General features: G+C 43.4%; 1 protein-coding gene across 2 annotated transcripts in view; it reads right to left on the bottom strand.

The window, feature by feature from the left end:
- The window catches only part of tec (tec protein tyrosine kinase), a 229,430-nt gene that overhangs the window by 71,612 nt on the left and 131,438 nt on the right, over positions 1-26,380 (bottom strand). For both annotated transcript variants that reach the window (XM_038791237.1, XM_038791236.1), the window contains exons 7-9: positions 25,750-25,973; positions 11,881-11,946; positions 7,425-7,479 (exon numbers count right to left, since the gene is read on the bottom strand). In XM_038791237.1, the coding sequence (XP_038647165.1) occupies positions 7,425-7,479; positions 11,881-11,946; positions 25,750-25,973 (345 nt within the window). The remainder of the gene's footprint in view (positions 1-7,424; positions 7,480-11,880; positions 11,947-25,749; positions 25,974-26,380) is intronic.

Raw genomic sequence — 26,380 nt, 5'->3', positions numbered from 1 at the left:
GGCAATTCAGTGCAGTAATGAAGGAGCTTTTTGGATGAGATATTAAACTAAGGCTGCCTGGACTATCAGGTACGTATAAAAGGCCCAACACACTATGTGAAGAGCAGAGGTACTCACCTGCTGTCCTCGTAAATATTTATCCTTCAACAACACCTGAACTGGTCATTATTGTACTGCTGTTTGTGGAAGCTTGCAGTACACAATTTGTTTGCTACGTTTCCTATGTCATAATATACATCTATGTATATCATGGAGTGCAGACAGGCAGTGATTGACACACAAGATGACCAGTAAGCACACAGAACAGAGCAGCCAATCACCAGACAGGACACTACCACTATAAAGCCAGAGGGCACCAGGTTTCCCGTTCTCTTGGGACCCAGCCTCTGAGACAGAGTTCGTGAACTAGCCAATGCAAACACCATGCGGTAGCTAGTAAGTCTGGTCAGGCTAGCATCAGGTCTCCAGTCAAGTCAGCATAGTGTCAACCCACAGTTGAACATGTATAATAGTTGAGACGTTAAATAAAATCGTGTTGCATCTTATTAAGTGTTGGAAGTCTGTCTCTCGCTACATTGCATCAAGTGCAGTTCACATCGACCCAGCCTGCCCAACAGATCCTCCTACATGACATAAATCACAAATAAGGCCACCTCTGACCATTTCCTTGCATCACTCTCCACTCTACTGAGAGAGGTAAGGGAGCACATTGCAGAGCCATTGACAGAAAATTTCCAGGCCTCTCTGGACATAGGATGTCACGCACTGTTTAAGAAAGGGGCAAAAGATAATGCAGGAAACTACTGACATGTCAGCTTGACATTAATGATGGGAAAACTGATGGATGCCATAATACAGGAGAAAATAAATATCACTTGGAGAAAAATAAACTAATCCTAGACAGTCAACATGGCTTTGTCAAGGGCAGGTGAAATTGGTGTTCCTCAGGGCTCCGTGTTGGGACCCTTGCTTTTTCTGATTTATATAAATGATTTGGAGATGGGTGTTGAGTGCAAAATCTCTAAATTTGAAGATGATACTAAGCTAGGGAGAAAAGTGGATTCGGAGGATGACATTGAGTGACTTCAGAGAGATATTGATAAGTTGGCCAAATGGGCAGACATCTGCCAGATATGTATTTTGGGAGAAGAAGCGTGGGGAGACATACAGGCTCAATGGTACAACTTTGAGGGGAGTACAGGAGCAAGTTGAAACAGTTGTTAAGAAGGCTTACAGGATTTCTATGACCTCTATTATCCTCAGCTTATAAATAGAGGTAGCCATGATTTGGAGATGCTGGCGTTGGACTGGGTGGGCACAGTAAGAAGTCTTACAACACCAGGTTAAAATCCAATACGTTTGTTTGGAGTCACTAGCTTTCAGAACACAGCTCCTTCGTCACTCACCTGATGAAGAAGCTGCACTACAAACAGGGCCGGCTCAAGGTACCGGCAACTCGGGCAGTCGCCCGGGGCGCCATGTGCTAGGGGGCGCCATCAAGGAGTGTGGGTCCCACACATGCGCAGTTGGGCCGGTGCCAACCAGCGCATGCGCGGTGGCCGCCCTCCCTCAGGCCGCCCCGCACAAACATGGCGGATGGATCCAGGCTCGCCGGTGGTCACTCCGACCACCCCCCCCCCTCGGGCCCCCTCCCCCCCGGCCTCCCGCCCTCCGCCCCCCCCCCCCCCCGGCGCCCCCCCCCCCCCTCCCCCCGAAGGGCGCCGAAGTTCAGCTTGCCCGGGGCGCCAGCAACCCTAGGGCCGGCGCTGACTACAAAACCCCTGTCCAGCATTTCAACGTGGATTGGAATGGCAATTTATCTCCCCTGATATCGGGAAGAACAAATCCCGATTGGAAGGCAATTTTGCCAATATCGGAAACTCGCGTGCCAGCTGCGGACTGTATCCAGCACTGCCACACTCGGCTGGGATCCATGCCATTGGCTGAGGGTTGGGCTGTGGGGTCGCGGATAGTGCGTTGGGTTTGCACACGGCCAGCGCCATGTCGGATGGCATGACCGGTGCAGGTCGTCAGCATGCACGGCCCGGGACCTGGCCATTCTTGACGCGGGAGGTGGGGGTTTCAGTCAGCCCCGGTACTAGTCCCTCAACGGCCCCGGAATCAGTGAGGGTTTCACGCTGACTTTTTGGTCGTTAAAAGACCACACATGCTCCGCTGGTGCCGGCACTTAGCCGCTGAAACGGAGAATCCAGCCCCTTATCTTTCAGCTGGGTATTTTTCAGCCTTTTGTTGACTTTCATAACTCTAGATTTCAACTTTAGATCTCCCACTCCACTTACTGCACAATGACTGCACTTAATGTGTGCTCTTAAATTGCTTAGGGTGGCACAGTGGTTAGCACTGCTGCCTCACAGCACCAGGAACCCAGATTCGATTCTGGCCTCGGGTCACAGTCAGTATGGAGTTGTACGTTCCCTCTGTGTCTGCGTGGATTTCCTCCAGATGCTCTGGTTTCCTCCCACAGTCCAAAGATGTACAGGTCAGGTTGAATTACCCCATGGCGTCCAAAGGGTTACAGGGATAGGGTGAGGGAGTGGGCCTAGGTAGGGTGTTCTTTTGGCGGGTCGGTGCAGACTCTATGGCCGAATGGCGTCCTGCTCATTGTAAAGATTCTATGATTCTACAGCTGAACTATTTCTATGATTCTACTTTCTTTAAGACAGCAGATAAGGAAGTATGGGATGGGTGGATCAGGTGCAGTGGCTGGAATTTTGGAGAGGGGCCCTTTTGTGCAGATCTGATGGGCAGTCTGCACCGTTGATATCAGCCTGATTTTTCCTCCTCCTCAGACTCCTGCGTTTTGTCAGCTTCTGCCATTTCCATTTCAGACTGCCCTTAACCCCCAAATGCCCCCATTTTTAAGTCTGTTTTCCAATTATGTTTCTACCGATCACCTCATGCCAATATCTCAACCATTCAGTCCCTTTTTTGCTTTGTTTTTAGTCACTTTACAGCTTATTTTACACATGTGCATGTGTTTTGCTCCCTCTTCCCTTTTGAACGAAAATCCATTTCTGATTAAGATTGCACTGAAATTCCAATTGGTCATTTACCTCCTAAACTGGCTCCGAGCTTCTGCAAAGCCAGTCAATTACAAAGCTGAGATCAATCTGCACAAGAGCACACAATACATACTTTGCTCCACACAATCATAGATAAACTGTGTGAAATGTAAAATATGCGCAAGGCCATTTAATCCACTGTCACTCCTGCTCCCATTTCTTACCTTTCAAAGCAATAAAGATAAAGGCAAAAGGTGAAGGAGTTATGGAAGAGTTGCAAAATGCAGAGCCGCACGGGCCGACTACTCTGCCTTCAGTGTCAAAGCAAGGGGGAAGGAAAGTGAAAGAACACAGTTCAGCACACAAAGGACGGAGTTCAAAACAACATTAAATGCTTATGTCAGCTGAATTGAGGGTTTTGTGAATCAAGAATTTGTATCAGAAAAGCCTACATTTTAAAAAAATGTTTTAGACATTTAATTCTGCTACACGTGTACGTACTGCAAGCATTGCATCATAATTAAACGGTGTACTGAACAACCACCCACGCATGTCTTCACCCACTTACAATCTAATGGAAAGTAACACGTCAGTTAAATGTATAACTGATAAATGTATTCAAAAGATAGAAAAAAAAATCAGACATTCAAGACCATTTTGTCTAAAGTCTGTTGTGGTACAAAAAACAAAATGGAAAATTATGGTTGAATATTTCCAAGACATTTTAGAACTGATGAGTATAACAACATTTTGCACAACTCGAAAAATAAACTGCACTCGGCTCTCTCCGCATTCTACTTTTGGAAAATAACAAGAACCCCTCAGATTGCTTCAAGCAGGAGCTTCCTGCTCCCCAATTTATTTTTTCCAATTGGTAGAGCATGTACAGCACCTAATCGAATTGATCTCCGCCAATTTCTCACACGGTTATCTTAGAAACTGGCATACAAGGTCTAAAGGAGGCAAAACTGTCTCCATAACTCATAAACACCGATTCAGGAACTGCCATTCAGTGGTTTTATTTTCTGAGGAAGAAGCTCAGTTTAGGGTGGAGCAGCATGCTGCGGGTCACTATCTGTTGATGGCGAGAGATGGCACTTGAGGAAGTCAGTGGCATTTAGGTGCTAGCAGAAGAATGGCTTTTTTGCTACTGGCATTAAACTGAAAGAAATTATGGTTCATTCACGTTTAAATATTAGCCAAGAATTTAGCCACAGTTTCACCAGTTTTACAGCAACAGAGGGGCAGAGAAGCAGAGCTGGTTGTGTCAGCATACATGTGAAAGTTGACCAATGATTTTTGGATGATAATGCCAAACAGCAGCATGTAAATAATGAAGACAGAGCCTTTGGAGGTATATCACTGAAGACCAGTCAAAGAAAGAGAAAGCCTTGAAAAGATTATGGGAGGGTTTTAATCGGCCCGCTAGGGTCTTGCCCATGAGTCTCAAGAACCTTCAGGGAGCCCAGTCAGTTCCATAAGGAAGGCCTGATGGTATTAAGTGCTCTTTGGCCACTGTCAGGCCTTCCACAGGATTCAGGATACTCATTATCGTCAACAGCACTGGAAGCAGAGGTAGCTGCCGGCAATGCACCCACCAGTGGTTCAGGATTGCTGAAGGATATTAGACCAAAAGGGATGGGGTTTGTGGGTTGGACACAGGAGTAGATGCAGGGGGGATAAGAAGCAAGGGCAGGCAGCTGGCTTGTAGCAGCCAATCCCGCCACCCTAATGCTAGGCCCTTCAACTGGGAATGGAGTGCCTGATTAATGAGGAAGCCTCAACCACCCCGCACCCGGGAGTGTGCTGACAACCTGACAGGGTTTCCTGGGCAGACTTTGAGAGGCTCCCATGTAATCTCTGAACCACCATTGGATTGTGGTAGACTCAACAATGATGCATGTCAATTGCCTGGTTGACATCCCGGCATCAGCGGCTGGGTCCACATCAACCTCTTCAACCTGCGACATATCGGGGGAGGTTTGTGATGGAGGGTGTCTCCGGTAATTTACTGGGCCCAGCTGCTATGGTGCCACCATAATGGGCTAGATTAAATGTTGCCAATTGTCTGTCACTGGGGTGAGGGGGGGGGGGGGGGGGGGGGGGGGGAAGAACAGACCCTGTGGCTGGGATAATCCATCCCCCCCCCCCCCCGGACGGGACTGGGGCGGCGTCCGAGCACTTGTCATGGGCCTACTGCGCACCCCACTGACAAAACATCCTGGCTCCTGATTCTGCAAAGTGACATCGACCGTATGGGTGCCCCAATCCCCCCAACCCACCATACCATCTCCCCCAACGCCAGGCGTCCTCTGATGCGGGAGAGGACAAGATGGGCAGGACATGGCGCCCATGAGGCCGCACGATGTATGCGCCAGGGCCAACGTGCAAGGGACGCTCTGATCGCCTTCAGGTTCACCGACTGGGAAGGGGGAAAAGAGGACTAGCCATGAGCTCGGACCCCACCCCAGCCGATACTTACCTGCTGCACTATGGTTTCTGGGTTGGCAGTAACAGTGGGCCTGTCCTGTGACATGGAGAATGATGACTATCCACTCTGCAAGAGCTCTGCTGCTCCACATCATTTGACAACGGCTGACTCCTGCCCACGATAGTACTTCCCACCATCTACCTGAGTGACCCCTGCATGCAGGCTGGCCATTCCACCACACAGTCCCATCGAATCCCTGGGGTGGCGGTGGTGAAAACGGCCGGGGGAGGGGGGGGGGGGACGGGGGGGGGGACGGTTGGAGGGGGGGGATGGTTGGGGGGGGTGGGGGGGCGGGGGAGGGAGGTGAGGACGGTCGTGGGGAGGTGAGGACGGTCGGGGGGGGCGGTGAGGACAGTCGTGGGTGGTTGGGGCCAAGCCCATCCACAACCTCTGCCCATTTCCCCCTCCCCGTGCCCCCTCCCTGGCTAGCCTAGGCCAGCCCACCCCTCACACCTATCTGACAGACACCGAGGCAGCTTCTAACAGTAAGAACAGGTATTTAATGTGAACAAATATATACAAATACGTGCCCTAGCCCCTATCGCTATACTGTGGCCTGCACCCATGCCAACTTAACTGGTGCCTAACTTTCTGTCCTTGCCGGCCCTAATGCTATGTCCAGATGGATTCCCAGATGGTGCAGCAGGAGTAGAGGCGGCCTGCTGCGATTCCCACCCTGTCACCTGAGTCCCCATTATTGTCTGTCTTCTGGGGCTACCAAGCCTGGATGGGCCCGGCTGCTGCTCGGGTTTCGCAGGTGCCATGGTGCTGCCCCATTCTTCCCGCTGCTCACCAGATGCGCCAAGGACAGGAGTGGAAGGGCAGGGGGGGGGGGGGGGGGGGGGTGTCTGAGGTGCGGGAGTCACCAGCAGTAGCCCCATCTCCTCCTCCTCCCTTGGGGTTCCCAATGGCCCCGGCCTACTCCACAGGACTGGGGTGTGAGTGGAGCTATCCCCGGAGGCATCCTGCCACCTGGAGCTACCAGTCTTGGAGGACTGCTCTGGTCTCAACCAGGTCTGCACACTTGTAGCCATGGAGCACAGGGAGTGGACCATCTCCGTCTGGGACTGGGCCATCTTCCTCTGGGATTCGGCACCTCCCTCTGGGTCTGCACCACATCGGCCAGCGCCTGGGCAATGCCGCCGATGTTCGCATTCATCACCTGTTGTGACTGGGCCCTGCTCAGAAGTGCCGCTGCAATGTCCAGGTGGCTCTCACACATGGCTGCCTGTGAGAGGGCAGCCCTGGCCTGGGCATCGCCATGCACCGAGTGCCCCAGGCCTTGGACCTGCTGATCCATAGACAACACCCTCCCCTCCAAGGCCTCCACCGTGGACGCCACCCATGCAGTGATGGCATGCGCGGTATGCATGGTCGGGACACCTCCAACTGCACCTGCAGGTGCTGGATGCTCTCCGACAACCCCTCAAGTAGTCCCTGGCTTTGCGCCTACATCGCCACTATAGATGGGACTGTCCATTCCAGAAGCCCGACAGCTGGAGTTCCTGGGGTCGGCCCATCCTTCAACCATCTGCCCCTTCGGGAGTTCCTACCTCCACCTGGCAGAACCATCCGAAGTTAGCATTTAAAATCGCTTCTGTCAGATGGTTCTCAGCCCCGTGGTATTTTTGAGGAAGCTAGCACTTTTGGACAATTTCCGGCTAAACCCTTAACTTCCTAGATGTATTCCCCAGCACATTACTGGGGCTCCCCTTTAATGCGACGTTGGGGGACCAGGAAGTTATGGGCCACTGTCTTGTTGCAAAATTACAAAAACACAAATGAAAAACTAACCGGTTATATTTTGGTTGGTTTTATGACCACATCCAAGTTACCCAACCAGAATTCTTATTAGAAAGTATATTTGAACGCTAAACACTAATGAAGCAATTTCCAAGTAACATTATTACCTCAGATCTGAGTAAATGTTCTGCCTTACTTCTATTAACATTTCTGCAATACCACCTAGATAAAAATGGAGAAAAGAGCAGAGAAATTAGGCACAATTTCCAGCAAATTGAACCTTCAGTATTGTTTATGAACACAATCAAAAACAGAATAACCAGTCATTCACCTGCTTGCATCTTTGGAAACTTGTGAGTGCAAACTGACTCGTTAGAGAGGAGAAGGCTGAGAGGTGACTTAATAGAGACATATAAGATAGTCAGAGGGTTAGATAGGGTGGACAGCGAGAGTCTTTTTCCTCGGATGGTGATGACCAACACGAGGGGACATAGCTTTAAATTGAGGGGTGGTAGATATAGGACAGATGTCAGAGGCAGTTTCTTTACTCAGAGAGTAGTAGGAGTGTGGAACTCCCTGCCTGCAACAGTAGTAGACGCGCCAACTTTAAGGGCATTTAAGTGGTCACTGGATAGACATATGGATGAAAATGGAATAGTGTAGGTCAGATAGGCTTCAGGTCGGCGCAACATCGAGGGCCGAAGGGCCCGTACTGCGCTGTAGTGTTCTATGTTCTATGCTATGGGCTGTGAATAGCTTTGGGATATCCCAAGGATGTGAGAGGGGTTAAATAATTACAATATTTTTTTAAAACATAAATGTCTGAAAAGAAAATGACCAATAATGCAACAAACTTGCATCTATTTTAGATAGTCTGATTAGTCAGTATGACATCAAACAAGAATCTTCTGCGTCAGGTTATTCAGTAAATATTAAATAGTAACAATGTACCCTGTGATTGTGAAGAGGTACAATGTAATTGTTGTGACCACAATTAGAAGCATTAACATGTATTCCAGTGTAATATATTAGCTTGTTTAAAACATTATTTTGGAAATCGCTACAACAACCAGTATTATGGGCTGTTCACTTTTTGAAGTAAAATAATTCACTACCAAAAGGTACATTAGCAGCAGAAGCTTCAGCACAACCTGAATGATAATAAACATTAGACGCAGTGCAATATTAAACAAGCAAATCTCATCCCCAATAAGCTCCTTACAGAACAGTTTCTTCCCTAAACATAGATGTTTTGGTATATCATCAACTGAATGGCATGGTCTATGGGCTCTGTTGGAAGAAGCCATTTTCTTTTATGTAGTCTTGTCTTACGCATTTCTGTTCATTTCTACATTCTCCTCGTCTGCCTCTACTGCAATGACATAAGGGTATGGCCATAGTAAACCCTATAATACAGTCACTATGTCAGAGGGGTGGGAAGCAAATGATTTCCTTGCCCAAATCGGTTGAAAGAAAGCTTGTAGAATACTTTCGGGATTGGATAACTGAAAAAAAAAAGATTCTCCTAATGGTTTCTGCCAAAGCTAATGTTTAAGACAAAATCCAAGTCTGTAATCTCAGGACTGTTCTGAATTGAAAGGTTATGCAGACAACTAACCCACTTTTCTACAAGTTTAATTCGCCTAATGCATTGTTGGTGCAATTGGTTGAATCTCTTGGACATCATCATTCGCTTATTTACATACATGTACGCAGAATTTGGAGACAGGCATATCATCTGTTAGCAGCCAAATTCTACTAGAATAAAGCATGTATTTTAGAACAGATCTACCTATGGCATCAAGACCAGTATAATTGTCACACCAGAAAAATGTTATTTTGTGATCACAATTTTTTGTGTCTTTCTCCATAACAAGGATTTCTATTGCCAAGCATCATTCTGGTAACCGTTCTACGATTCTAACAATTTTCAACAATGGAGTGATCAGAACAGCACATAATACCCCAACCAAAGCCAATCAATTTGTTGCAGAAATTCAAAATTACTGACTTGTTTTTATACTTAACGCTCCCTGTATATAAGCCCATAAACAGCAGGAGGTTGTATCAATTAAAAGACATTTCCTTTTACGGTTTCTTTTCATAAAAGATAATAATATTTCACTGCATTCAAACGATCGAGCAACTGGATACCCAGTCTACTAACCTGTCAGTGGTCTTTTGAAATGCTGGGTTTGTATTCAGATTCTGCTAAAGCTTTACCTTCTGTTGCAATAACTGATGGCAACACCTACATTATACTCTTACTCTCAGCATGCCCTTTCAGCCTGTTAAGTTTTTACATGCGTTATGGGCCTTGCTATTTCCTAAAAAATATTGTGATACACCAGACTGACAATTCAATGCAGTACTTAGGTAGTGCTGCACTGTGAGATGGTGCTGTCTTTCGATTGACGTGTCAGACTGAAGTTTTGTTTGCTCTTTCAGCTTGACATTAGAAGTTCCATGAACTGTTTGAAGAAAAGCAGGGAAATTATGCCTGGTGTCCTAGCAATACTTATCCTCAACCAACATCAGCAATTCAGATTATTTGGTCACCACATGTTGTGGGAGTTTGTTATGCACAAATTGGCTGCTACATATCCTACAGTACAACAGCAACCAACTCATAGAATGGTTGCAGCACAGGAGACAGCTATTTGGGCCATCATTCCCATGCTGGCTGTCTGCAAGAGCTCAGCTGGTCCCACCCACCTGCCTTTTCAGCACAACCCTGCAAAATGACTAGTGGTGTTCCACAGGGATCAGCGCTGGGGCTCTGTTGTTTGTAGTATGAATGGTAGAACCCTCAAGAGTATTGACAGTCAGAGATCTTGGTGTACAGGTCCACAGGTCACTGAAAGGGGCAACACAGGTGGAGAAGGTAGTCAAGAAGGCATACGGCATGCTTGCCTTCATTGGCCGGGGCATTGAGTATAAGAATTGGCAAGTCATGTTGCAGCTGTATAAAACCTTAGTTAGGCCACACTTGGAGTATAGTGTTCAATTCTAGTCGCCACACTACCAGAAGGATGTGGAGGATTTAGAGAGGGTGCAGAAGTGATTTATCAGGATGTTGCCTGGTATGGAGGGCATTAGCTATGAGGAGTGGTTGAATAAACTCGGTTTGTTCTCACTGGAACGGCGGAGGTTGAGGGGCGACCTGATAGAAGTCTACAAAATTATGAGGGGCATAGTCAGAGTGGATAGTCAGAGACTTTTCCCCAGGGTAGAGGGGTCAATTACTAGGGGGCATAGGTTTAACGTGCGAGGGGCAAGATTTAGAGTAGATGTACGAGGCAAGTTTTCTTATACAAAGGGTAGTGGGTGCCTGGAACTCTCTGTCGGAGGAGGTGGTGGAGGCAGGGATGATAGTGACATTTAAGGGGCATCTTGATAAATACATGAATAGGATGGGAATAGAGGGATACGGACCCAGGAAATGTAGAAGATTTTAGTTTAGACGGGCAGCATGTTCGGCATGGACTTGGAGGGCCGAAAGGCCTGTTCCTGTGCTGTACTTTTCTTTGTTCTTTGTTCAAAAGAATGTGGAGGCTCTGGAGAGGGTGCAAAGGAGGTTTACCAGGATGTTGACTGATCTGGAGGGTGTTAGCTATGCAGAGAGGCTGAATAGATTCGGACTGTATTAATTTGAACAACGGAGGTTGAGGGGCGACCTCATAGAGGTCTATAAGATTATGAGGGGATGGATAGAGTGGATTGGCAGGCACTCTTTCCCAGGGTGGAGGGGTCAGTCACCAGGGGGCATAGGTTTAAGGTCCGTGGGGCAAGATTTAGAGGAGATGTGCGAGGTAGGTTCGTTTTACAGAAGGTGGTGAGTACCTGGAACGCGCTACCAGGTGATGTTGTGGAATCAGATACATTAATGGCGTTCATAAGGCATCTCGACAAATACATGGATAGGATGGGTATAGAGGGATACGGCATTAGGAAGTGCTGAGGATTTTGGCGAAGGGTGGTATCGTGACCGATAGAGGCTGGAAGTCTGAATGGCACTATAAAACGTCTGTTTTATCACTTAGTTAAGTAACTAGCACAATGACTACTGAATTTAACAACAGAAGGACAAATATTCTTTGAAAATGTCAACAACAACTATGGTTTGACAGAATAAACTTTTGATTGTATGATTTTTCTTTTTTTTTCTCCCGTCAACTGCAGGACAGAGAGTAAAAGAGGAAGAGACATATAGAGTTCAGAATGCCCTGAGGCATGTCAGAGTCAAATAAGGTATTTTCTGCTATTGTCACTGTTGTATTGCATCAGACAATTTGCTCACACCGAAGTATCACAAATGGCAAGGGTTGAAGGATAAATGTGGTTCAAGAGACTGCAGGGAGGGCCCACACCTGCTCCATTTCATGGGATCACTTATGCTTAACTGAGGGGAGACGGGCCTCGGGTTAATACCTCATCCAAAAGATGATTTCCCTGAAAGTTCAGCACTCTTTCTGTACTAAATGGAAGCACTAGCCTAGATTATGCAGATAACTCTCTTTGAACCCAAGCCCAACTGACTCGAAATCATACTCTTTGGGTAATTGAACACACAACAGAAAAACACTAAAATGTAATTGCAATTTAGAAGACTACTCAACTTACTCATATTTTTCTAGATTATTGGATTTCTTCTCTGCTACATAATTGCTTGGTATGTAGCCCTCACGTCTGAAAAAGAAAACATATTCAGAGATTTTCATGTTAAGAGTAACATCAATATTTACTTGCAATTTAGGTTCCTGTTTTACTGAAGTACCAGTCTGAGACTTTAACCCATAGAGTCCAACCATAACCAGCGAGACCAAATTTATCCTGTAACCAAGCTTGTACTTACCAGCAGCACGTGTTTTTAATGTTAGGAAAACGTAAATAGCAGTGTCCACTTTCTTACCATTAAAGAAATTTATACAAAATTTCTAAAGTGCCTAAAAAGTTAAACAGACTGAACAAATAAAGCTGAATTTTGAGTAAGTGTGTAATGAGTCATTACACTTCTTTTTCCTCTTTAACCTACCCAGACGGACAGGAAGCTGTAATTGTCCAACACCAAATTTGAGTATTTCAATACTGTTCGCAGTAAACACTGACCTACTGAAAAGCACTGCCATCATTTGCATAATTAATACTTAACTGTCACCTTACTAAAGAAATTTCACTAACATTGGTGGATAAAAGAGAAGTAAAAATGCACACGAGTTCAGGAGGAAGTGCTACTCTAAGACAGTGGTGGTGACATACTGCAACTGAAGAGAGGGGCATGTGGTCAGGATATATCTAAATAGCAATATACATAGTGACAATGTTTGGACAGGAGCAGATCATTGCTGGCCCCAGCTGACCATTCCAAACCTTGCATCAAGTTTGTCACACTGATTCTAGAAGTTGCAGTTTGCAATCTCTTCTCTAATAGGAATTTGTCTGGTCAATTTAAGAACGTTTTTTGTTCCAGGATCCCATTTGGTAATTTTCATAGAATTTACAGTGCAGAAGGAGGCCATTCGGCCCATCTAGTCTGCACCGGCTCCTGGAAAGAGCACCCTACCCAAGGCCAACACCTCCACCCTATCCCCATAACCCAGTAACCCCACCCAACAGTCATTTCATAGAATTTACAGTAATATATTCCACAATTTTACCACCTATAAAAGAAAGGTTGCCTTAATTTTCTGTTTCCTTTCAACAGTTAAATGGTAATTTCAAATTACCATGTCCTGAAATAAAGAAAGCACCCTCTGTATACTTTAGTTCATCCAAAGCCACTGCCCATATTCTATTCTGCACCAAAGTCCTGCTTATGTAGACCACTCGCGATGCATGCGCGTGGAGCCCATAAATTGAAACACTATTGCTCTGCCAGTAAGTAATTTGACACAAATATTCACAAAAATCAAAGTATTATTAGCCCTAAGAAATAAGGGTACTAAAGGTTTTCTAATATCATATAGGGTTTTTGATGCTATTGCAAAACAACTGCATTATACATAATATAAATTTATATTCCCATTCAACTTTTCTTGCATCTTTTAAAGAAACAACTGTCTTCAAAATTGTAAAAGCAACAATGTGAAAAAATGAAAATTGGTTATTAGATTGTTTTGTAGAATTTGATTTGTCTCAATACCGCTTAAACAGATTCTGGTTACAATTTTGTTTGAAACTTTCCATTCAAAAATATATATAGCACATTATTTTTAATCATATTTATTGAGATTTTAAATTTTAACAAACACAACAAAACCATAGGAGTGGTACAGTGCCACAAGAAAAACTAAAGGCTCAACATACATGAACACAGAGGGGGCAAGAGAATATCTGTACAACTGGGTCACAATCACATGTGATACCTCTAAAAGCATGCCAGAGAAGAGAGAAACAGGATAAGGCAATGAAAACGTGGTAAAATGCTGCACATCTTCTCATGGGGCAGTTGCTCATAATTACCACGAGAGCACAGGATAAATTATTCGTGCAATGTTCAGGCCCACACCAATATACCAAGCAGTGCCAGAGGCACCAATGACACACCTCTGTCTCCTTCCCACAAATACAAGGCTAGTCTGTACCCCTGCAGGATCCAATCACAGATTCATTATCTCCACCCATAATAAGAAAAATCACAAGAACACCAGTTCTAAAATGATGTTACATAAATATCAAACAATGCAACATGACCCCAATCTCAGGCGCAATACAGAACTAATATCATTCCACGCCATTATACAGAGAGGACCAGCAGTTATATATTCAGATTACGAACAGTGCCATCAGTGCCTCCCAACAAAATGGAAGGAGAACTACCAGGAATGGTTTGCAGGATAACAAAGGGTCATAACCCAACTGTGGGTCCATATTCCCCCTGCGTTGATGAAAAATTAAAATTAAAATGTTCAATCAGATGACAAGCATCCCGACCACGAGGTGGGGGGGGGGGGGGGGGGGGGGGGGGGGGGGGGGGGGGCAACAGATATCAACTAAAGCATAGAACCAACCCCTTTGTTTTCTCCACTTGAAAGATATGGAGGCAACTCCATCAGCATTTCAAGCTGGGGTCAGTGTCAAGGCTGGCCCCATTTCTGTTAACCACTCGGTCAAGCTGGCGAGGTTGGGTGTTACATTTGCGTGTGGAAGGGGAAGGGGCTGTATAGAGTGAGTGAGTGATCTATTCCTGGAGAGGCGGTTTGTCAGCCTGGAAGAATTGAAAGAGAAATTCAGACTCTTTTGCTCAGACTCGTTTAGGTACGTCCAGATAAAATATTTTGTTTTGACGTATGTTTCCGGCATTCCCAGTGGCGCCGCCATCATCCCTGTTGGAGAGATCCTTTCCTGTTCGGGATCAGAAGACGGTATAACGTCCAGCCGAAATGGAAGGATTTTGGTCCAGGTGGAAGGGGTGACCAAATGGTAGGAGTAGCTGGGGCCTATATTGGAGGAGGTGTGGAGCAAGGCCCTTCACAGGGTGAAGGTCATGACATCATGTGCAAGGCTGAGCCTGATCCAGCTCAAGCGAGTGTTTAGGGTGCACCTTACTAATGCCAGAATGTGTAGTTTTTTTCTCTAGGTGCGAGCGTTGTTCTAATCACAAGCACACATTCTGGTCTTGTCCCATGTTTTTGGGTATAGGGTGGATACGTGGGTTTGAGTAGGGTGATCATGGCTCGGCACAACATTGAGGGCCGAAGGGCCTGTTCTGTGCTGTACTGTTCTATGTTCTATGTTCTTTCTGCACCATGTCGGCTGAACATTCAGCTGGAACCCGGTCATATATTTGGGGTGAGTGTTTAGGGTGCACCTTACTAATGCCAGAATGTGTAGTTTTTTTCTCTAGGTGCGAGCGTTGTTCTAATCACAAGCACACATTCTGGTCTTGTCCCATGTTTTTGGGTATAGGGTGGATACGTGGGTTTGAGTAGGGTGATCATGGCTCGGCACAACATTGAGGGCCGAAGGGCCTGTTCTGTGCTGTACTGTTCTATGTTCTATGTTCTTTCTGCACCATGTCGGCTGAACATTCAGCTGGAACCCGGTCATATATTTGGGGTCTCGGATGAACAGGAGCTGCGGACGGGTACGGGAGGGCAGATGTCCTTACCTTCACTTTGTTGGTTGCTCGGAGGCAAGTCCTGTTGAGTTGGAGGCTGGCAGTACCACCGAGTGCCTCAGCATGGCTCAGGGGCTTTTTTCACTTCAAGGTGGTCCAATATACCGTGAGGGTGTCAATTGAAGGGTTCTACTGGAGATGGCAACCGTTTATATTACATTTCAAGGAATTGGTCATTGTTAGCTGCTTGAGGGGCCAATGGTGGGGGATGGGGTGGGACAGCTTGTTTTAGACCACAAGATATAAGACATAGAAGCAGAATTAGGCAATTCAGCACATCGAGTCTGCTCCATCATTCAGTCATAGTTGATATTTTTCTCATCCCCATTCTCCTGCATTCTCCCCATAACCCCTAATCAATCAAGAACCTATCTATATCTGTCTGAAAGACACTCAGTGATTTGGCCTCCACAGCTTTCTGCAGCAAAGAGTTCCACAGCTTCACCAACCCCTGGCTGAAGAAATTCCTCCTTATCTCAGTTTTAAGGATCGTCCCTTCAGTCTAGTCTTTTCTACTTATGGAAACATCTTCTCCATGTTCACTCTATCCAGGTCTCTCAGTATCCTCTAAGTTTCAACAAGATCCTCCCCCCCTCATCCTTCTAAACTCCAATGAGTGCAGACCCAGAGTCCTCAACTTCTACTCATATGATGTCCTTCATTACGGGCATGATTCTTGTGAACCTCTTCTGGACCCTTTCCAAGGCCAACACATCCTGACTTAGATATGGGGGCCAAAACTGATCACAATACTCCAAATGGGGTCTGACCAGAGCATTATCCAGCCTCAGAAGTAAATTCCTGCTCTTATATTCTAGCCCTCTTGACATGAATGCCAACATTGCATTTGCCTTCTTAGCTGCCGACTGAACCTGCATGTTAACCTTAAGCGAATCTTGAACTAGGACTCATAAATCCCTTTGTGCTCTGATTTCCTAAGTCTTTCCCATTTAGAAAATAGTCTGTGCCTCCATTCTTTCTACCAAAGTGCATAACTTCACACTTTTCCACATTGTATTCCATCGGACACTTTGCCCACTCTCCAAGCCTGTTTAATTCTTTCTGCAGCCCCCATGCTTCAATACTACCTGTTCTTCTGCATATCGTTATTAAGGGGGGATTGCATAGATTTGTTTATTATTTTCTTTTTTAGTTTCCTGTTGCTTGTATTTTTTTGTATTAAATGACAAAAGTTTAATAAAAATATAAAAAAAGCAAACTGACATATATAACCATAGAATCCCTACAGTGCAGGAGGTGGGCATTCAGCCCATCAAATCTGCACCGACCCTCAGAGAGGACACCACCTAGGCCCTATAACCCCCGAACCTGACCTGCACATCCCTGGACGCTAAAGGGAAATTTATCATGGCTAATCTACCTAACCTGCACATCTGAACAGTGGGAGAGAAGTGGAGCATCGGAGGAAACCCATACAGACATAGTGAGAACATGCAAGCTCCACACATACAGTCACCCAAGGCTAGATTTGAACCCGATTCCTGGTACTGTGAGGCAGCAGCACTAACCAATACCCCACTGTGCCAAACTTCGCTCAACCCTAAGTCCCTCTCAGGATGTCCCTAATGAGTGACTTTGAGAAGGGACATTGCTAGCCACTTCTGCACCTCCTCAACCACACTCAGAGCAATGCATCTCCCCCATTGCTACTAAAAAAATAATTACGCCAGACCCCATCACCGAAGAGAAGAAAAATCGTCACGACACCCTCCCCGCTGGTACAATAAAAGGAACTCCCCGTGGACTACCGAACCAAGATTTAAAGCAGAACTTTGCTCAACCGGATGGAAAGAAGAAGAAAAACATCCTCAAGGGAAAAGCACCAAAATGAGAAAGGAAAGACGGCTCTTTCAAATAGAACAGCATCCTGACCATAAGGGGGGCAGCAGGACTCAACTCAACCCCAGGTCCTCATGCAGAGAAAAATCCTCTCAGGGTGTCGCTAATAAATGCCTTTCAGAAGGGACATCCTAAGCTCCAGGGGACAGAAGGACACCAACCATAGCACCAGGACTGGCCTTGCCTAGCATCCTCTGACATACAAAAATCAGTTCCCTCAGGACCTCCAGCACACCAAAATCAATACCCAACCAGTCCTGCACCCTCTCAACCACATCTAGGGCAGTGCACCACCCCACTGAACAGCACATTCCTCATCTAGATGAAGAGAAGAAGAAAAAATCCTTCAGGAAAAAATGGCGGTCTTGGCCTAAGAACATTCAGCAATTCAATCGAGTATTAACAGAGACCACCTCGGCATGCACCACTATTCATTTCTTAAGAACATCGACCTCAAAGATAAGCCAGAAGAAACACCACCCTCCCTAGGATGCATAATCTGCCCAAGTCATTGACGGAGATAGGCACGGACTCTTAAATTCAAAATAACAAAAAGCTAAATAAAAATTCCAGTACAATTAGCTCTAATTGGAGGACTATCCTCAATCTCAGTAAGGACTTAACTAACCCAACCACTAAACCCCATGCCAACCAAATGCTCATCACCCTGCTGTAGCTCCACTTGTCTTCACTGTTAAAAAGCCTCATGGCGCAGAGGTCCCAAGTTTGATCCTGGCTCTGGGTCACTGTCCGAGTTTGCACATTCTCCCAGTGTTTGTGTGGGTTTCGCCCCCACAACCCAAAGATGTGCAGGCTAGGTGGATTGGCCACGCTAAATTGCCCCTGAATTGGAAAAATGAATTGGGTACTAGAAATTTATTTTTATTAAAGCCAAGGGGAGTCAAAAATACCCTCTCCTCCCATAAGCACAAGGATAATTGCACATAAAAAGGAGCAAACTGTGCACAGACACACATCACAAAATCAGTTTACATGGTTTTTGCTAGAGCAAGATAACAGATGAGTTGCGCAGGACAAAAGACAACAACAAATTGCCAACAGCATAATCACAAGTGAGCAATGTCCAGGGTTACTAAAGAACCTCAGGAGAACGACACCATCCATTTTGCTTGAAAGGGCCAAAGCCATGACAGGATCACTGAACACTTCTCAGGAGTTCTCAAAGATTCTAACAAATGAAGCACATTCATTTCCATCTAGTCGTCACTTTGACACCCAAGAGACCAATAACGTAGGCCCCAGCGAGGGGGGAATTCTTTGGAGTGGCTATAACAATTTATTCAGTCATTTCCTCCAGCTAAGCAACAGTAAAACTGAAGACAACACTTTCAGCCTTCCACCACAAACCCTGTAGATACAGTTCATCAATTCAATTCAGTCACTGTGTCAGCAGTGGCGGACTGGGTCTAAAAATATTGGTTGCCAGGAGACAAAGGGGGCCCACCCACAACTACAATACTATCATTTAATTTTCATAACGAATAAATAAAATTTTCAAAAAACATTTGGAAAAAAGGGTACAATTAAAGTTTTTGTGGAAAAAATGTGTATTTCTGAGCAATTACAGTGTACATGTACTGTACATAGTACTGGCAGTAGATACCAAATGTAAATACAGAATGTTATAATTGAATTACTTATTTATTTATTTTAATTTTAAGTAATTGGTTGATATTTTTAATTAGTTTACTGCACAATTTACACATTAACAGATAGTTCAAAAGCACAATAGAGCATTGCATGCAGTCCACTATATTAAGAGCAATCGCTTGTGTTCGCTAGATGATTGTGCGAATCTGCCAATAATTGCTTCTGCATCCAATTCATCTAACAATTCCTTTTCAATGGATAGCAACATGTATGATTCCAAATTCTCCTCAGACAGCGAATTTCTTAACCTTGTCTTTATGATCTTTAGCTTTGAAAATGTCCTCTCACATTGGACTTGAGTAACTGATAGTGTGCAGATGACTTTATAAAGTTCATAAAGGTTATCATATGCCTTGTCATGAAGTCTATTGGATGCCAGAATTTTTAGTACACACGATGGGCAAGTGCTGCAAATTTTACAATTGTTGCAACTGGAATCCATATTCTCACCATCATTAAACAATAGCTTTAATACATCAAAGTTTGAAGCAAAAGAAAACAATTCCAATATTACTTGATCTTTGCTGATTTGTGAAAACAGCTTAATAATACCTTCCAATGCTTCACCTTCAAGGCCCTTCTCTGCAATAGTTTTAAACTTTGCTGGGTCCAAGCAGGACAAATCTTTATACAACTGTTTGTGTTGTACAAAGCGTGATTCTAGTGACTGGACAATGCGATCCATTATTAGGTTAAACACATTTACTCGAAAATCAGCTAGAGAATCTGAGGAATTTCTTTCATCATCAATAAGCTCATCTGCCATTCTTTTCTTCTTCCTCTGCCTCTTAACTGGCAATGCTGTTTCCAACACATCAATTTCCAATGTTTGATTTTCATCCATATTCATCTGTGAAATCCTGTCATTACATTTATTTACAAATTTCAAAGCCTTGCTGTGAACGTTATCAAATGTTCTTGTCTGTTCCTTCACCTTTGTTGTAGCTGAATCTACCAAACTCCATGCAGTAAACATATCTAAACCACTTGTCTGTAGATAACGTGATAACGGGGTTGTAGTTTCAAATATATACAAGTAAGTAAATACTGTCAATATGGTTTCAAACTTTAGAAGACTTTGAAGTAAAACATTTGCTTCATGTTTTGTTTTTGCATCAAACTTCTCTGAATCTTGTATCATTGATAAGCATGTCAATAGATTTACAAAAGTACTGGCAGCGGCATCATCAAAACGTCCAAATATAGTTGTTGCTGCATTAGATTTTCCTGACCATCTGGTCTCACCAATTAGCTTTAATCGTTTCATTTTTTCTTGTCCCAGATGTTTTCCAACAACTTCTATCCATACAGCCATTCTCTTGTATGATGCTTTCACAAAAGTTGCTATATTCTGTAGCAAATTGAAATAAGATACTGCAGGCACACAACATTTTGTTGTTTCAGTTATCATCAAATTCAAGACATGGGCATAGCACCATATATGAACATGTTGATCAGCCACATCAGCAATTTTACTTTGTAAACCATTATACCGGCCATGGTAGCTTGCAGCGCCATCTGTGTTATCAGATAAACATTTTTGGGGGTCAATTTTAAGATGCTGTATTGTTTCAATCAATAGATCAAAAAGTCCCTGTCCTGTACCATCATTACTTGGCACAACTGAAAGTAGTCACTCACAGATAATACCTTTAAGCACATACCGAATAATAATGCTAAACTGATCGATGGATGAATTATCTTGTGTTGAATCAACCTGAATAGAATAATATTTTGCTTGAGTAACTTCATGACTAATTCTTTCTTGTATCATATTCTTCATAATTTTGATTAACATGTTTATAGTTGTTTTACTCAGGTATGTAACAAGTCCACCACGGCCTTTACTTTGAGCCTTTCCTTGTTGCTCTGATCGTTTGATTCTTTGTTTAGACTTGTTTTGCACTGCAGAAACGTGAGCTGCCATAATGGGGTCATATTTTGCCATCAACTGCACTGTAGCTAAAAAATTGCCATGATTCAGAACCTCATTATCTAGAGTGGAGGTCGATTCATTTCTGCGACCTCGAAAAGGAACTGCTTGCTAGCCTAACATCTTTATGATGTCTATAATCCTCATGACAATACTTCTCTGCTTCAATACTTCTTCTTTCCTTTTAATTAGTGATGCTGCAAAAAATTTATCTAAGGTGCCATCATTAACCACACTGATATATTGCTGAGCATTTCTGACATGTGTTGTTGTCGATTCATGTAAAGTCAAGCTCTGGCTAATACGCCTGTAGTCACTAAAGCCACGTACAAAGGGTGATGGATTACAAGTGTTGGGAAACTCAAAGGCTAAGAAGTATGAACAATATAAGCATCTATTTTCTTTGTTATATGTTAGCCATTTTCTTGGGTCTGAGTCATTCATAATTTTCCTCTCATACAAACGAGCATCAAATGGCAGATCATCAAGTGGCTGAAGTGGATGTTCAGCAAAAAACTGTTTTAGCTTTGCTCGTGATGGATATTGGAAGATTCCAGTAATTGATCTTTCATTTTCTTGTGTAGGTTCATTTACAGGATGTGCTTCAGAAACCAAGTCATTTATGCTTGAAGGAATATCTGATTCCCTGTCACTAGATGAAGCTATGTGTTCAGATGTTGCAACTACAGGCAGTACAGATACCGGAACAAGGAAGCAAAAAGAAATATTGGGCCTGGGTTGATTAGTAATGGATGCACTTGTATTTGTCTCTACATTCAAAGTAGCTCTTCTCTGTTCTTGTAACTCGCATGTCATTGCATCATCACCATGAGCATTGTTTCTTGCTTCTTGATTATTGTTGCAGAACTGGATATTGATGTGGATTGTGCTTGTGGTATTATAAACTCTGTAATAGGCCTGCAACGCTTGGCTGATTCCTTCCTTTCTGCTTCTTTTTGTTCTTTGCGTTTTAGTGACCCAGATTTATGCTTTTTCTTTTCCATGCCGGTAGGGGTTACATTCCTGAGATAAAAACTTAATTAAAAATAGCCCACATTGGGAAAAATGAATATTGATGATTGCAAGAATAACTTGAAGGAACGCCAGATAAACCCCTACTTGATAAAAAATATAAAATAACTTACTTACACTTCAATAGGCTATGTTCATTAGTCAATACTACTGTGGCCTATGCAGCTTCAGAAGAGGAGACAATCCACTGTCCAGTGTTCACACCAGCAAGCAACTGAGACAACTGTTGAAACTTAGAAGTTTGGTCCGACTATAGTTAGATATTAAGAATGGTCCCACGACCAAAGTTAACATGTCCAGTTTGATACCAGTGTAGTGTTACAAGTCGCAGCCCTTTGAGTTTACCGATCATGGCTTATCACTTCAATATCTTTGACCTCATGATTCACGGTCAAAGGTACCGCTTCTCCTTTTCGGTGACCTCATGACCCTATGTACTGCTTGATATCCTTTCAAGTTGCCGACCATCTCAAATCACAAACTGTAACTTTATCTTTAAATTCACACGCTCTTGCTGAAAACGTGGATTTCCAACAATGTCCGACCCGGGTGAACCAGGCCCCCCCCCCCCACCCACCCACCCCCACCTACTCCTTTTCATATCCGTTTAACACTGCTTCGTTCCTTCATACACTGAGTGATTATTTGTTTGTTTCTTTATTGCATTTTTATTTGGTAATGCTCTTTTTAAAAACAATTATATTTTATTAAGTTAGAATACAAATCTCAGGAAAGAAGTTGGAAATTTATTTATCTAATTAATTATAATTTTTAAGGGCCCTTCAAAGATTCACGGGTCCTTTCTTGGCTCTCCGGGCCCCGGACCGATGTACCGGCTGAACCTAGATTACTGCTTGATATCCTTTGAAGTTGCCGACCATCTCAAATCACGAATTGTAACTTTATCTTTAAATTCATACACTCTTGCTAAAAATATGGAATTTCCTTAATTATGCCCGACCCGGGCCCCCCTATTCCACATCCTTCCACTACCTCCCCTGCTTCGTTCCTTTTCATGCACTGCTTATTTGTGTCCTGTTCTCTTTTTTTCTTATTCCTTTTTATTACTAAAACAATTGTCTGTGTTTCTTTATTGCATTTTTATTTGATATAGGGGGCTCACTTCATCAGGGGCCCACTTGCCATCGGGCAAGCTGACACCCTGGCCAGTCCGCCACTGTGTGTCAGGCTGTTTGAATCCTTTTATGCTATTAGATACAAAGCTGAGTTTTTTCTCCATCTGCTTACTCCTGCGTATCATTCACCTGCAGCAATTCTTTTCTCCATCTACTTACTCCTGCAGATCACCCACCTCCACAAAAACTTCAGTCCAAATGCCATCAAACTCTGAAACTTTCATCCATGCCTTTGTCACACCCAGACTCGATTATTGCAATGCTTTCAATGTTGGCTTCCCATGAACCCACCCTCTGTATACTTTACTTCATCCAAAGCTGCTTCCCATATATTATCCTGCAGCAAAGTCCTGCTTATATATACCACCCTTACCCTCACTGACCAACATTAGATTTTGCCCCCTCAACACTTCAAATTTAAAGTTCTCACCCTTGCAGTTAAATACCTTGATGAGCAGGCACCTCACCATAATTCTATTTTGTTCCATCATTCTGTAGCAGAAAGGTAATAATCCTGTGATGAATGAAGGAACTATTTTATATCGATTGTATTATATATCTGTTGCAGTAATGTTATTAAGAACCGAGGTTAAGGTATCCAGACTCTGTCTGCTGAAGCTGCAATTAAGCAGTCATAAATGGTGAGGACATGATTAATTTTAACCATTAACCTGTTTACAGATAGATGCCTAATAAAACATTGTTATAATTTCTGGAGATTCCCTGGAGCGTAGACAATTTATGGGGGAGTGATGTTTAATTCCAGCTAAGCAGGTCATGGAACATAGTGGGATACAGGTGACGCAATTAATAGGAAGAACCAGGTCTATAGCAAGCAGCTTTGGCTGTAAGATCTTTTAGTCTGACAAGACAGAAGGATCTGCAGCTTGTTTCTGAAAGGGTCTCTCGCTCTCTCCAAGCAGTGTTTCCAAGAAGGCTCAACACAAGAGTTCAACAAGAATACCTGCGTTTGCTAAAATTATTTACATGCAACTTTTGACTTGTAATGGCTTGTGCTGAATTGGAAATAGAGAAGATACAAGTTAGCAGTTAAAACGTTTCCTTTTATTTTAAGAATTGTTCGACTATTAATTGAAAAACTATTTTCTGGATGTAAATGTGGTTACTTCTGTGTTAATAATAAAGTTTATTTTGATATTAAAAAAGTGGGATGACTTCTGGAGCGTAAAATCCTTTCCCCACAGTTTACAAATTGAAAAATTGTTGGAATTCTTCATCCGGATTCTAATATAAATTGGCATCTGGTCCTGTATCGTAACACTCTGACCCTGGCCTCTTGCACATTCCTACTCCTTTTGCCCACACTGGCAACTCCCTTTCAGTCGCAGAGGTGCCACACTCTAGGAATCCCTTCATAAATGCTGACAGCTCTTTATCTCCAGACTCCTCCTTTAAAATCAGTCTTAGAACATATCTCATTGACCAAGTTTTGATTACTCCTCCTAATATTTCCTTATTTGTTTCAACATCTATAATGCTACACAAGTTGTTTTATTTGACAAACTGTATGGCCTGGAAATTCCTTGGGGAATATCCTAATCTCCCACTAAAGCTTTACCAGGAGGGAATAGAAATGCCAAAGAAGCAATGTGAATAGTAATTTTCAGCTGTTTAAGTCAATGGGCCAAATTGTCTATTTCTGTGTAATTATTCAATGATCTGTTGGTCACATACTCAAATATGCAATGCAGTTAAAAGTCACAGTTGGAAGGGCAGCACGGTGGCGCAGTGGTAGCACTGCAGTCTCACGGCGTCGAGGTCCCAGGTTTGATCCCGGCTCTGGGTCACTGTCTGTGTGGAGTTTGCACATTCTCCCCATGTTTGTGTGGGTTTTGCCCCCACAACCCAAAGATGTACAGGGTAGGTGGATTGAACACACAAAATTGCCCCTTAATTGGGAAAAATAAATCGGGTGCTTTAAAAATTTTTTTTTTTTTTTAAGAAGTCACAGTTTGGAATGGGAAGAGGCAAGAAGCTTTTCATAAAGATTCAGAAAAATCCTAATTCTTAACATTCTCTTATGAACGATCAAATACTAAAATTAACAATCAAATTTAAAATTCTTAAACCAATTAAATGGTGATCATGAAAAGTGCCAGATAAAAAGTGTAGTACATCTTTCTTTCTTTTAATTGATAGCTATCTAACATTTCAGGACACGTCCAGCTATCAGGAGTCTAAAGTGCTCAACTTCACAACACAACTAATGATGACGGGTCCAATTTCATGGTCAGCACTGTCATTCATTACTCTTGCCGACAGACCTTATATGGATTTTTGCACTGCAAGTTTCTTCCAGCCAACAACCCAAAAAGCGCAATTGTTCTACAGGGTTTCAGGTGCCTGTGTGAACAGGTTAAGCAACTGTTTATCTCCTTAATCAGGTTGAAAAATTGTTGACAAACAGCATTGTCTGAACCAGGAAGCAAAGTTTAGAATAGGGAATTCAATGCCAAATCAGATACAGAAATCAGAATAAACAAACATTTTAAAACAGCTAGAAAGAGAAAATTGTTCTTTTAAATTCCCAAATCTCCATGATCAAGATCGGAAGGATGGCAACTCCACACAATAGTGGAAGATAATTTTCAGTGCCACAGATTGGGTTAATGTGTAAAGCTTTGAGCAGTTTCTGTACTAACAGCAATGGAACCTCTCAATTTACTCTAGAATTATGGTCTGCTCGATCACACTGCGCATCAAAAGAAACATACACTTACCCGTTTGTATCTTTTGCTTTCCACCAATGCACATCACATTTCTGCAACAGAACATATTCCTGACCCTTAACTAGATTTAGATCATGGGTCTCTAAAGCTTCAAAGTCATACATTGCTAGAACCATCTCCTCCTCTTCCTCCTCCTCCTCCTCATCACCTTCATCTTCATTGCGTGGCAGGGGAGATGGAGGCTTATAAACACATCCTGGTAGATTGTTACGTGGCTGTGAAATAGAATAAAGGGACAAGATAGAATACCGTTTAACAGAAAATAACTTTTGTGAATCAGATACTATCCAAATCTGGTTATATTTATGAAATTAAATCCAAAAAAATATATCCAGTCTTGTAAGTTACATTGGGATTCCATGTATTTCTAGATAACAAAGCGCATGAAGATATTTTGGCACTGTCTAGTCAGTTATAATTTGCATCTTATCATAATACTATAAACAGAAAAAAATAGTTTGATTTGAAATAAACAAACTTTGCACCTGATCTATAGGTCAACTTGAGTTTTGCCTTATGCGTTTAAACAGTAAAACTTTGAAGTATAATCAGAGCCATTTTCACCTTGAAGGACCCAAACACCCTCTTGTGCTAAGGACAAAGTTTGTGAGAATTCAGTTGC

Source organism: Scyliorhinus canicula, chromosome 3 (assembly GCF_902713615.1).
Source record: "Scyliorhinus canicula chromosome 3, sScyCan1.1, whole genome shotgun sequence".
Lineage (NCBI taxonomy): Eukaryota > Metazoa > Chordata > Chondrichthyes > Carcharhiniformes > Scyliorhinidae > Scyliorhinus > Scyliorhinus canicula.
The sequence above is the reverse complement of the archived record's forward strand: the minus strand, read 5'-3'. Positions and strand labels throughout refer to the sequence as shown.